Consider the following 14,212-nt stretch of genomic DNA (forward strand, 5'->3'; position numbering starts at 1 on the left):
GACCAGCTTGCATCTCTTTAAAAAGCGACAAAAATAAGACGAAAATGAGGATGAAAAAGTCACAAACTAACAACAAAAAAAGTGACAAAAATGCAACAGAAAAGCTTCAACAGAGTGCTGAAAAAACGACAAAAAAGTGACATAATGTAATGAAATAATGACAAAAATGTCACATTTTTTAGACAAAAAAATGGACAAAAAAGTGATGAAGGAAGGTATTGTAATGTAACACAACAGCCACAAAAGAGAAACAGAAAAGCAGCAAAAATGTCAAAAAAGTGATGACATGAGTGACACAATGACACAACAATGAGTGGAAAAAGATTCTCCTTGATGAGTTTTGTAGGTCTTAACTTAGTCATTACTCCTGTAGGCTGTAAGCTTGCACTCGGTTAAGGGGGATAAGGGGTTAACAAACATAAAACGAGCCAAAAAAAAGGGAAAAACCTTCAGTCAGGTTTTTGTTTTGTTGTATTCGCCTCCGTCTGAAATGATGTCATCATCATTTCTCGCTGTCCTCACCATAGCTATGTAAGGTGCCTCACTGAACCAATTATTCACAACAATCCAGCTTAAGCCTGAAGCTTCGTGAGTTTATTCACACCAGTCATTAAAAATAAGCAGACAAATATTACACTTTTGTTTGTATTGTCGTCTGTCTGAAAGAATACGATTCAAAGGACTTAGGACTGTAATTCTTGGTTGAGAACGTGCAAACGCCACACAGGAAAGCCCCTCTTGGTCTTGGAACTGAACATGAGACCTTCTCCCCAGGATATAGTCACGACTGCCTCGAGGCAAAACTGATAGAGGCCTGGCTACTGCTCTGTGCCGCCTCACACCAAACACAACCACACAGTCGACGGTTGTCCCACTTGGCCTGTGCGTCTGGGAAAGTTATTTTTTTTTCTTTTACCATTAAGTAAATACGACATGAACCCACGTAGCATCATTCCAAGACAGGAGGAAACCGGTTTGATCAGAAGAGGCATGATAAAACTTGGCAACTGCACCGAGGAGCGTTTGAAGCCGAAGAAACCACTTGGAGACGTGTCTGAAGAGACAATGACTTGACAAGTTTTACAAATCCGGTTATCACACACGCTGGCAATGGAGCAGTGAAGTGCATTATAATATTTGAAAAGTGTATTACCTTTTTCAGTCGCGTCAAAGGAGGACAAAGGATATTAGGGGTGTAACAGTACACGTAAAGTATCCACCCGCTTCGCTTCAGCGCGTTCGGTTTGTCATTTATGAACTGTTTGGTACAGTTTATCCATTTATTTAGTAGGGCAAGTTAAGTGCAGTAACGGATTGGTGTAGTTTTTATCCACACTAACTTTTAAATCTCATAAGTGAAGGTTTGGATTTAATGGAGTTGCACAGAACGGGAGCTGCCATCATGAGATCCACTCACAACTGATTTCAGTCTTTGTCGCGCCGCTGTTTACTCAACAGTGGAAAAGCACTCGTCTATCTATGTGGTTGTTGTTGATCTACGATTTGTGTACTGCTCCGTTATACCCCTAAAGGATATATTGCTCACCTCAAATATTACGCACATATACAGTACAGTAAACAACTGTAGATGAGTGGACTAAGAGAAGATCTCCATAGAATGAACACATGGGGCCTAAAAAAAAAAAGCTTTGGTTCCTGTTTGTCAGTTGAGGTCATAGGTCATGGGTTTATTTTTTATTTTTTTTTACCCCAGTGGCAGCAAGGGATAGGGAATGTGTTTTATTTTTTTATTTTCTTCTTTACAGCAGTGATGCTGTATGATTTTTTAAATTATTTTTTCATAACATAGCTTAGCTGTACTTTATACTACTTATATGTAAGCAACTTCTTGGTTCTGTATCTACACTTTCACTTAAAGGGACTATAAAGGGACTAAAACTAAGTATTTTCCTCCCCCTAAATGTCCTAATGTGTAGAATGAGCTCAGACCTGTTCACCACAACTGCCTCTAAAATCCTGCACTGTCACTCAAAAAGTTGTTACTTCGGGTCCGAAGTGCCGTCATTCACGAGCTTAAATGCTTGATGCAAGTTAAACAAGAGAAAAGTCTGCATAACTAAGTAGCTCCCAGAAAAAGTATTCATTACTCCCCGGGCCCGCAGCTCGTCCAAGATGTCGTTTGTCCGCTCATCTTTTTTGCTCTGAGTCAAATGAGTGTGTTACTGAGCACGAAACAGCATTTCGAAGGCGGACGGATGCCCGTGACTTTGAGCCACGGAGGGCACCGATTCTGGAACGTAAAAGCTAAATATTTAAACTGAAATAAAGACATGGCGCCATTGACAAGCGAACCAAGCTGCACATCACTGGAAACTATATTTCAGAAAATTGGGTGGAATATTCCTGTCCACTTCCTTGTTCATATCCAACACTGACATACTGCCCCCTACTGGTGAGTGCCGTTACTGTGTCCTGTGTTAATTCAGTTTATATGACCTCACAGTGAACGCGATCCTGACAGATAACTAACGCTGAAAAACATAGCTTAGCGTACAGCATCAAGTGTGAACACGACCTTTTTATTTTTTTTTAATAAAGTGCAAACACTGTCATAATCCCAGTTGGGAAGCTGTTCACCTTTCATAGTTTATTTCAATCAAAACATACCGGTTGGCTGTAGAGTGTTTGGGATGGGCCACAGCTCGTCTGCAGGCTTCATTCTCATAATTACATTCCTTCATCATAAAGTCAATGTGCCACAATTCATGCTTTCATAAACCTGGAAAAGTGTACTCTAGCATTAGCCTTTTGTAGTGCCATATTTAGGCTATAGTTACTACACTCTCCCGCTCTGTGTCAGAACAACGCTGCCATTCACAAAGTCGCACACACAGGTGAGGTGAGGACGTGGGGAAAGAAGCTTCAGCTGACAGAATAATGTCATAAAGTTCATTTTTAAAAAGGATATTGTTTTTTTTAGACCAGTTTTACAACACCGATACCTGAACTAGGGATGTACCGATCCGATATTCAGCATCGGTATCGTTTTTTTTGAGAGTATTGGATTTGATGGCTAGACGGGTCTGATACAAGACGGCCATGAGTCTGCGGTCGTGGATCAGCAGCTGCTCCAGCCTGCAGTGGTAAACCTGCAGGACTGGAGCCGCTGCAGATCCAGGACCACAGATTCACGACCATAATGCTATCACCAAGCTAGGCTACTGATTTGATTCATTTGATTTGATTTATTCTTATTATTGTTTCTTGCACATAAGTGCCCAGCCCTCATGGGTTTACAAGACACATTTCAAAACATAACTCTGATGGCTGCCAAAATGAAATCACAGGAACTGTTCAATCAATCATAACAGAACAACATCCACATCACACAAGAGGATATAAATTAATTTGTCTACTATGGTTAACCTGCCGCTAACACCTGCCTCCGAAAGACTCTCTAATTGAAAATTCAAAGCTAAAGCCACAACCTCTCTTGCATGTTTATAAAAAAAATGGTAAAACTACTCTAATAACTATAGGCTATAATATATGATGATATATATTAATCTAAAAAAAATATAATAATACATAAAGACTGTATCGGATTGGGAGTTGAAAAAGGCGGATCGGTGCATCCCTAGCCTGAACAATGACTGACCTTTTTTTCGAAACCTATACAAAAATATTTGTCACAGTGGTTAGCGGCGAGCCCGGGTTCGAGCCCTGGACAGTCGGGGCCTTTCTGTGTGGAGTTTGCATGTTCTCCCCGTGTTTACATAGGTTTCCTCCGGTCTCCCCACCACTAAAAACATATACAACAGGCCAGGATGAATGTAGTGAGTGAAGCGAGAGGGGGAGGCGGTCAGTGCCACGAGGTACTGCCAACTACAGCGGTCGATTTATCCAGAAAGTGCTGTGACTTTCACTTCTCTTCTCTAATGACACACTCGCCTACACTTCCTCTTCCTCCTCCGCTGGGCGTGAACGGGGAAAGATTCCACTTATCAGATCGCTGTGTGGTCATGTTGTAGTTCTCTATATATGCAGAGACTTCCACCGTTTAACCATGGTTTTAGAGATTTAGATCCCAAAAATGGAAATTACAGTACTTTAATACTGTATAGGCTGAAAACAGTACACAATATAATGTACTGTAGTTTAATGGTAGAACATTTTTTCTTCATAAAGTCTCAGTAAATGATACTCACTTTCCCTTATCAGGGAAAATGCGGGAAAATAGGGACAAAATTAAGTAAATTGGGGGGAAATTTGGGATTTTTTGGGAAATTTTGGGGGGAAAAAGTGAGGAAAAAATGATGGTGGGAAAAATTTGGAAAAATAATTATAAATTTGTGGGGAATATGAAGATTTTGGGAAAAAACACATAGAAAAATTGGAGAAAATGTGTTCAAATTGTGGAAAAATAATAAAAGCTTGGAAAGGGTTTGTAAAATATTTTTTAATGGTACCCAGCCCTATCCTGGAGTAAATAAAATATCTGAAGTAAGCTCGGGGGCCCTCATACACTAAGGCGGTCTTTCTCTGTCCTCTACTGCCCTGAGTCAGTACTTTACTACTGTATAGGCTGAAAACAGTACACAATATAATGTACTGTAGTTTAATGGTAGAAAAACATAATTTGGTGTTTAGTTTCTCTTTAAGTTGACCAGGAACGCAAGGTACATTTTTTCTTCATAAAGTCTCAGTAAATGATACTCACTTTCCCTTAATCTTGGACACATGGTCGGAGATGCAGGAGTGGATGTCGCAGTTTTTGCGGTAGACCTCGGCGAGCAGCTCCCCGAAGTAGCGCGTGTCCAGTTTGGTGGGCTGCGGCGCCTCCCGCAGGCTGCTGCTGCTCACCTCTGTCCGCGACAGCCTCTCGATCAGGGGGGGGCCGCTCTTGATCTCGATGCGCGACCTCCTCTCGATGAGCGGAGGGGGCCTCTGCTGGATGACGTTCACGATCTCCACCTCCTCAACCTCCACTTCCTCTTCCTCCTCCTCCTCCTCTTCCTCCTGAAGCACAAAGGACGACATTTAATATAACCTTCAAAAAGTCAATTCAGGCTTTCTCATTCAATTCATTCAGGGTTTGTTATAATGACATGTATCGCAATAAGTATCGAGCCCTCTGTATCGGGACACATATCATATCGCAACAGAAGTGTGTCGTTGTGTCTCACCTTTGCTGGCGTTACACACATCGTCCACTTGTGTTGTACTTTTCTCTCTTTATGATGCACATACACATACATTTTTATGTCCCCTATGCCACAAAGTTACTCAATTACAGTACATGTATTACTTCTTCCAGAGTAATATTTAAGTACTTGGGCAGTATTTTCCTACTCTTTTCTTATCTTGATATTTTGTTTTGTTTATTTTTACTTTTTTACCCACTTCTGGTGTGGTCACATTAATGATTAGCCATGACTGTATTTGATGTACTGTATTATGTAAGCCGTTTATTGCCCCCATACAGAGAAACACATTGTAGTTCGTGTTTGACCAGGAAGTGTGTACTGTTCTCTCCATTCTGATTACTGACAGCCACAAAATGCACAGACTGACGATAGACATTTTACCTTCACCTACAGTATCTCGCATGATCCCTGCAGACCACGGTCACTTTCCCCGCCCCGCCCCGTGCACCTGCTCCTCATTCCTCAGGTCCGTATCTGGGCCGCGCCTGAGGCTTATGTAACCTGTGTTATCTAACACACACCACGTGTTTGTCACTCTCACCCGCCGCACAAACGCAGCACATCAAACACACAGGTGTGCGCCATGAGCTCCTGCAGGGTCTGAGTGCCTGGCCCGGGGATATTATAAATCTAAACAAATGTCTTACATGTCCCACTGGTTTTAACTCTAACTAAGTCTGCACGACAATTGAAAAGATTATTATAAGATATGATGGTATGATGGTACAGTACCATAAATACTTTTTACGTATGAAGGTGTATGTGCATTCATTTATGAATGAACACATGGAATTATGTTTTAAAGAGGGGGTATTGTGCTTTTTTCAATCACATAGCACCAGTCTATATCACACTAAAATGATGACAGACCTTCTGTTGGTCTGTAAATGCAGTAAATTAGAATAACTGCCTTGTATAAAATGTCTCTCTCAAAATGGCTGTAGTGAATGTCTTGAAATAGGCCTCTGTCTCTTTAAGAACCTCTGACCCTTTCCGACACGCCCCCTCCACACGCTGTCTGTGGCATCAGTGGGGAGGGGGTTCTGCTGAGGAGCAGTGGTTGGTTACTCGGCTGGTGACGAAAGCTCGGAGGCGTCTCCAGGAGGTGGGGGCGTTCCTAGGAGGACTCAGGCAAACCTGTCCCTAAAATGGCCGCCATCAGAGTTTTTACAGATTACTCAAAAATACGTGAATGTGCCAAGGCAACACTTCAGGCATGTTTTTAATGAGGGAATGACATAATAACATGATGTAAAGCTTGAAAAAGTCGATTTTGCATAATACCCCCCCTTTAAACAAAAGGTTGACATCAATTCTTCAAAATGGCCGCCTGTTGCTTTGATTACTGCTTTGCACTTTTGACAATTTCTCAATGGGCTTCACGATGTCGTCACAGAAATGGCTTTGACTTCACTGTTTTCAGGGACGGCCAAGAAAAGAATAAAGAGTGCTGATTTTGAAGAATTTAAACTACAACACATTTAGTTATTTCACTCTTTTTTGTTTCCTACATAATGCCATGCGTTCACTCATAGTTTAATATCTTCAATGAGAATCACACATTTAGTGTTAAAAATAAAGAAAAGAAAAATAGTTGGCAGGCACTGTATCCTGTGGGACTTCCACATACAGACGGACAGAATGGTAAAGACGAACCGACCGGACATTGTGGTGGTGGACAAAGAGCTGAGGAAAGCTGTTGTGGTTGACATGGCAATACCAAGTGATTGCGACATCAGGAAATACCAGGGGCTCAGAGAAGAGCTGGAGAAGGCTGGTGGTGGCTCAGTGATATGTTGACTCTTCCTTTACATATAGTTTGCTACTCATGACACAATGCAAAGGCTATTGTTATTATGTGCTATGGGCAGATTGTTTTCGCTGAATGATTGAAACTTAGAGGCAAAATAAATCAAATGTTTGGCGGCAAGGGCTGGGGGAAAGTGGAAAGACCTGTATTACACCCAAAGCCATTATTTTCACTTTGGCACTTTTCAAAATACTGTATTTCTGTTCGCTTTGGAAACTCCCCTTCGATTCAATGAGGGGACAGTACTGAAGTTCCTTATGAAAACCTCGGCTTAAAGTGATAGCGCCCTTACTGCCTTATGTGACCATTTCGGTGCTCAGATTGCCTTCACCACTGCTCCCCACAGAATGAGTTTTAACACTTCTAACCTCGATGGCCTAACCTTTGGCCTATCGTTTCTGGGAGGGTTTTTGACAGTTACAAAGTGTCCCATGAGGAATGCAGCAGAGGTGGATTAGCGTCGGCACAAAGAGCATTACAGATCAGGAGGGTGTGTCTGCGGGAGGCTGGGACCGCCGCATGCCTGGGAATTTACACAGAAAGGCAACGGTGCAGAGGAGCAGTGAGTGACAGGCAAATGGTTTTTCTAATGGCACAGTTTAGCACAATAATGAAGGGAACCATTTAGCATATCAAAGCAGGGAGCATCATTTTGACAACTCTGTCAAAATATCTCATTTTCTGTCTTATAAATTTGCTATTTTGTAACAGGTCCTAAAGTATAGGGCCAGGTACTGTTAAATGACACCAGTCTGGTATCGAAAAGGAAAAAAAAGTTTAGTTACTACTGGTATTGACAGAATAAAAGTACCAAAAACAAATATGATTTGATTGAAATTTGAGGTCATCAAAATTTAAAAGAAAAACAAGTTAAACAAAAGTTGAAAATACATTTTTGAAAATGGGGAAAAATAGGGACAAAATTAAATAAATTGGGGGGAAATTTGGGATTTTTTGGGGGGAATTTTTTGGGGGAAAAACGAAAAAATGAAAAAAATTGGAAAAAATAATTTAAAAATGGTGGGGGAATATGAACATTTTGGGGAAAAAACACAGAAAAATTGGGGAAAAAAGTGGAAAAAATACAGAAAATTTAGGGAAAACCTTAAAAAAAAATGTGTTCAAATTGTGGGAAAATAATAAAATCTTGGAAAGGGTTGTAAAAAATGTAATGGTAATAACCCAGGCCTATCCTGGAGTAAATAAAACATGAAGTAAACTCGGGGGCCCTCACACACCAAGGCGGCCTTTCTCTGTCCCCTCCTGCCCTGAGTCTACCAGTGGAGATATGCAGAAGGCAGCGCCAAAGCACCAAGCACAATGCAAAACTATGCTGCCCACACAGAGAGAGATCTCCGCCTTCAGCAATAGAGGGGAAAAAATATCTTAACTATTGTAAAGGAGGATTTATTACAATATACATTTGGGTTATTGTAAAATTGTTTAAGCCTTGACCGCACATCATTGAATAAACTATACTAAAACCTCTCTCGCATGTTTTTGTCCTGCTTCAGCCAGGTTTTGTTCCTCCTTTGGGCCTGTTTTTGTCCGTGTTTCAGTCCCGCTTGCGGTGCGATGTGGGTCAGGTGAAACTGTAGAAGCCTCTCTCCCTCGCTCTCTGGCTCAGGGTCACATTTCTCACAGCTCTTTGTTCCTCAGAGAAAAGCTCGTTTTGTTCGGAGCTAAAAGGTGACATCACGAAACACTTTTACAGCTGAGTCGCAGGGAGAGACTTCTGTTCGTAGGAGAGACCGTGTTCTACCAGAGATCACTGTACCAGCCTATAGTTCACTTGCTTCCTCTGAACAAACACGTCTTCTTCACATCCATGTATTATGCATGCGTTTCGATTACTGGACGTCACTGTCGATCTAAACGAGGGATTTTACTAAACAGAACATGCTGCAGTGTTGTTATGACATATCCACTTTTTTCTTCCTATTCATTTTCCCAAAAAAGGAAAGAAGTTTTGATGCTGTTGGTCCAGGGACAGTGACTTGGTTGTTTCAGCTCATCATTTTGGTGTTTTCGATGAAATTGTACCGGAAAATTGTTGAGCATTATCATAATTTTGGAAGATGTTTAGATTTAATGCCAATTTGAATCCAACTGAATGTGCTTTGATGACATTTAAGGCCTTGAATTTGGATCAAAGCTTGGCTAACTTTAAGTTAAGGCGGCAGCTCCATTGGAGAAAGCCCCCAAAAAGCGCAAAGCATCGGGAATCTATGTGGGGAAAAATCAGACCATGAAGAAATATAAAGGAATAAGCCACCGTTTTTACATACTGAGATATGTTCTTACCTGAGCTTTGACGAGTTCTTTAGGACCTGTCTGATCTTCACCCGTGCCTTCAGTCACGTAAACACAGCGCAGACGGCGTTAGCATTTAGCCTCTCCCTCTCTCCTCTATAGCTCCAAAACAGGTCAAGATAGAAGCTACCAAGCTCTTCCACGTTTTCCCTATTTAAATATGGTTACGTGAAGTGTTCCACTACAAAGTATAGTTACACAAAATTAAACAATGTGGATTTTCTAAGCGGATAAAAGGGGGAACTATATTGTAAGGCGTAATTATACCAGGAGTAGGTTTGCATCCGCACAGCAAAGTGAAGATTACTGCGCAGTAAAGTGAAGATTACTGCGCAGTAAAGTGAAGATTACTGCGCGGATTTCACTCCTGGTATTATTACGCCTTACAATATAGTCCCCCCTTTTATCCGCTTAGAAAATCCACATTGTTTAATTTTGTGTAATTATACTTTGTAGTGGAACACTTCACGTAACCATATTTAAATAGGGAAAACGTGGAAGAGCTTGGTAGCTTCTATCTTGACCAGTTTTGGAGCTATAGAGGAGAGAGGGAGAGGCTAAATGCTAACGCCGTCTGCGCTGTGTTTACGTGACTGAAGGCACGGGGGAAGATCAGACAGGTCCTAAAGAACTCGTCAAAGGTAAGAACATATCTCAGTATGGAAAAACGGTGGCCTATTCCTTTAACCTTGCATGACTCACATATGTGTTTATTAACTCCGCTCTGTCCCACTAAAGTGTGTAAAGGTGCCAGTGCTGAATCAACCTGATCGTGCAAACAGATCAAGTTTCGATTGTCATTGTCGTATCAACTGACCCGAACGACTGCTGCTACAATAACGCTTTCATGACTGGCACGATGGCACAGCAGCGGTAGCTTGCACACTGTGTTCAGACTTAATCTATCATCAAAACAACTCAGTGCGAGCCTCAGAGCCTGGCCGGGGTTCAGTCATTTCTGGTCAGCTTTGGACTCTTTCCCGGATCAGTCTCGCCCAAAGACAAACACACACAGTGGTCCGGCCCCCGGTCCAGACCTGTGTGTTTCGAAAGAGACCCTCAAATGCCTCTGAGCTGAAGGAGCAGCACTCGGGGAATGTGGCGTCTGCAGTTGGACCGGGGTCGAATGAGGTTTAGATGAGAGTCACTTAACTGGAAACATCTGCAGGAGTTGCTACTGGGGTTAGTTTAGACTTGAGGACTTGCACTTGTTTCCTGTCGCTGTAGGAACAAAACTTTCAAACAGCTCTCCATGCGTACAAGTCTCTGTCATGGTCGAGCCCTAAAGCACTAATCTGGCATGTTAGAGTCAGGACTTAACGCGGTGCAGCTACTGTTTTCCTTAAAGAGGGGGTATTATGCTTTTTTCAATCACATAGCACCAGTCTATAGCACACTACAATGATGACCAAACCTTCTGTTGGTCTGTAAATGCAGTAAATTAGAATAACTGCCTTGTATAAAATGTCTCTCTCAAAATGGCTGTAGTGAATGTCTTGAAATAGGCCTCTGTCTCTTTAAGAACCTCTGAGCCTTTCAGACACGCCCCCTCCACACGCTGTCTGTGGCATCAGTGGGGAGGGGGTTCTGCTGAGGAGCAGTGGTTGGTTACTCGGCTGGTGACGAAAGCTCGGAGGCGTCTCCAGGAGGTGGGGGCGTTCCTAGGAGGACTCAGGCAAACCTATCCCTAAAATGGCCGCCATCAGAGTTTTTACAGATTACTCAAAAATACGTGAATGTGCCAAGGCAACACTTCAGGCATGTTTTTAATGAGGGAATGACTTAATAACATGATGTAAAGCTTGAAAAAGTCAATTTTGCAAAATACCCCCCCTTTAAAGGAACAGGAAACCCTTTTTCCAGACTGAGATATGTTCTTACCTGAGTTTAGACGAGTTCATACGTACCTATCTGGTATTTGTTAGTGCCCGTGGAAGAGCTTGGTCGCTTCCCCCCCCCCTGTTTGGAGCTATAGGAATATACTGGGAGGAATATACTGGTCATTTTGCGTGACTGAGGGCACGCACGAAGACCAGACAGGTATGCATGAACTCGTCTAAGCTCAGGTAAGAACATATCTCAGTATGTAAAAACGGAGGCCTGTTCCTTCAACCCTGACTATGTTCAAATCCAAGCTAAGAACAACTTTTATTTAGCTGCGCGTATGAAAACTGAAAGCATTCTTGTCATTTTATGTAACTGAAGCACTTTGAGTCGCCTCATCCACCACATAAACAAGAGTAAAAAAGAAGAATCTGAACAGACTTCCTGGTTTGTAACAGATGCGTTTTGGCAGACGAGTCCCGAGACGATTGTAAATATTTTGAATCAATTAAAATGGTTAGTACACTCGATCCGTCCAGTCATTGGGCCGTGCTGCCAAGACGGAAACAAGACACTCTGAAGTCTTTCCCGAGACTCGACATTACCAGCCGTCGGTTATAGAAATAGATCGTAGTAAAGGTGTGACGGCATGACATCAGCAGGTGGATCAGAGGCTTTTGGAGCAGACTGAATCAAAGTGGACTCCCCTCTCTTCCCTTTCGGGGCGACAGAGGGTTAATGTTCAGATCTGGTTCACTCCTGGTTGCAAAGGGGGGGCGGCTCCAGTCTGTCAGAAACATGTCAACAAGTATGATGGAATGTGTGTCATTACTTGAGTGGAGGAGTTTGGGGGTGGGATGAGGATATGGCAGACTTTGCCGTAGCTGAAGGGAAAGAGTTCCTTCGACACAATCGGATCTTACTCGGTGGAGGGTGATCCTTTTTTCCTACTAGGGCCCTGAAGCCGTGCAACGCGTTTGTAAATGTGACTATTTATCTAAACTTGTCCAGACTTCTGCCACGATTAATCCTCGACAGAATATGAGACAAAACAAACGCAGCGTACGGCCGCACAGGTCGGACTCGAAAAACCGCCAAACGTGTGATTGTTGAACGCAGCCACCCGGGAGGCCCTGGGTGGGGAAGGGGGGAGGAGGGTTGATGCAGGGAGGGGCAACACCGCACCACAGGGAGGGGCCGCTCCTTTTTGTGCCGCGCTCCGTAAATCACCCCACGCGTTCCAGCTAAATATTTGTCTGACAGCGTCTTTAGCACCGGCCCGAGACTCGAGACGTGTCCGGAGAGGGTGCAACGGCGGGACACAAGATGCTTCAAAATAAACACAACCATTAATGATTACTGTTCTAAAATCAAGATTCAGTTACAGTACACATTTCAAGCACGTCCAGGAGAACTAATACTCAATGAACTGATTTGCATGGTAGACAATACCAACTTTTGTCTATTCTACTCCACTCCATTCTATTCTAGTCTTGTCTAACAATAAACTTTGAACTTAACCGTACCCAAGTCCAACAGAGATTCGGAAACTGTTTTTCAGGTAGTCCTAGCCCCAGAGGAGACCCTATTGTCCTCGATTTCGGAAGTAGGGCTCTCATTATCCGCTATATTCATCCAAACACGCCACAACACCGGCAGATTAACCGTAGACATTTAGCCTGACACGACATCCTGCGGATCCATATCACACCACAGGAACAGGGCTATAGAGTGTCATGATGTCAGCCCCGGCAACGTTATTCAAATGAGGTTATCTGAGGGACTCAAGTATTTATGACACTAACAGTTTGTCACTACTGGAGTTGTTGTTGCGTTTTCACCAAATACCTCACACATGTACATAGGTTCATGTGCTCACGGATTGGATTTGAGGTCATTTCAGACGGGGATGCACCGATCCGGCTCACACCACTTTAAAAACACCACTTTGACCACCTAAATCTAAGTGAATATGGGCATACTGTATACCTTTTGAAGCAAGCTCGGAACCTGGAGAATTCGATTGCGGAGTTAGTTTTAAGTTTAAGTTTTAGAGGTCACTGTGCAAAACGCCGCATGCTCGTGGACACTAATCAAGGCAGGGAATTGGATCACCTAAAATAGTCGCATAAAATAATGCTGTCCACTACTGACCTGTAGTGGCCAAGTGTTTGTATTCTAGTTTATGAAATGCTGTTAAAGAATAACTGATATAACATATTTGCAATGCACATTCCTTTAAACGTTATACAAACATTTCCAATTCTTTGTGTACAACACGACCGAAAGGGTTTAGGCTGAAGTGAAAACTTATTACACCTAACCCAGTTTACAGACTTCCACGAGAGAAAAACAAAACACAAACATTAATAATGAACAATATCAAGTGTCAAACAGAAGAGAAATAAGCATGTATCTGGAGTTAGTAACATAAATTTCAATATTCCAACAAATATGTAAACATACATTTGTTTTATGTTAATTTAGTTGAAACTAAATCATGTCATCATTATTATTTTTTATTTATTTAATTTTATTTTTTTCTTACTTTATTCATCCTAAGCTTATATATTCTTGACTTTTAGTAGCTTTAAACAACTTTTTGAAAGCTTTGACTGTTTGGGACTGTTTTAACTGATCTTCCAGGTCGTTCCACAGATTAACACCTCTTACAGAAATACATCGACTCTTTTTATTCTTTTTAGCTTTTCCTTTTTTGAAAATAGCAGTTCCTCAGAGGTTATACTGACTTTTCCTGTGTTCAAAAAGCTCCTGGATGGGAGGAGGGAGAAGATTATTATATGCTTTGTACACTATTACTAATGTATTTAGATCAACAAGATCATGGCTTTTCAGTAGGCTCAGCTCTACAAAGATAGGGTGTGTTGGTGCACATAAATCTGCTTTAGTGTAATGATCAGACCACTTTAATGAAACCTAACCTAAACCTAACACCTAATAATATCCATATACACAAGGTGTAGTGTCGAATTTGTGTTTTTCCATTAGTTTATTAATAGATATAATTGCTATGTAACATCTCATTTGGAAGAAAAGACACTAAATTGATCTGACAATAGAGAAAAGAGACCATTCA

The 14,212-nt window shown here is 41.9% G+C and overlaps 1 protein-coding gene and 1 long non-coding RNA gene across 2 annotated transcripts in view; both read right to left on the reverse strand.

The window, feature by feature from the left end:
- Positions 1-14,212, reverse strand: part of LOC306970430 — a 441,258-nt gene that overhangs the window by 208,922 nt on the left and 218,124 nt on the right. The window lies entirely within an intron of this gene.
- Positions 1-14,212, reverse strand: part of pof1b (POF1B actin binding protein) — a 42,766-nt gene that overhangs the window by 13,005 nt on the left and 15,549 nt on the right. Inside the window, exon 3 of the mRNA XM_079566330.1 lies at positions 4,682-4,977. Within this exon, the coding sequence (XP_079422456.1) occupies positions 4,682-4,977 (296 nt within the window). The remainder of the gene's footprint in view (positions 1-4,681; positions 4,978-14,212) is intronic.

The sequence above is a fragment of the Gobius niger genome (genome assembly GCF_951799975.1).
Source record: "Gobius niger genome assembly, chromosome: 11".
In the NCBI taxonomy this organism is placed as follows: Eukaryota; Metazoa; Chordata; class Actinopteri; order Gobiiformes; family Gobiidae; genus Gobius; species Gobius niger.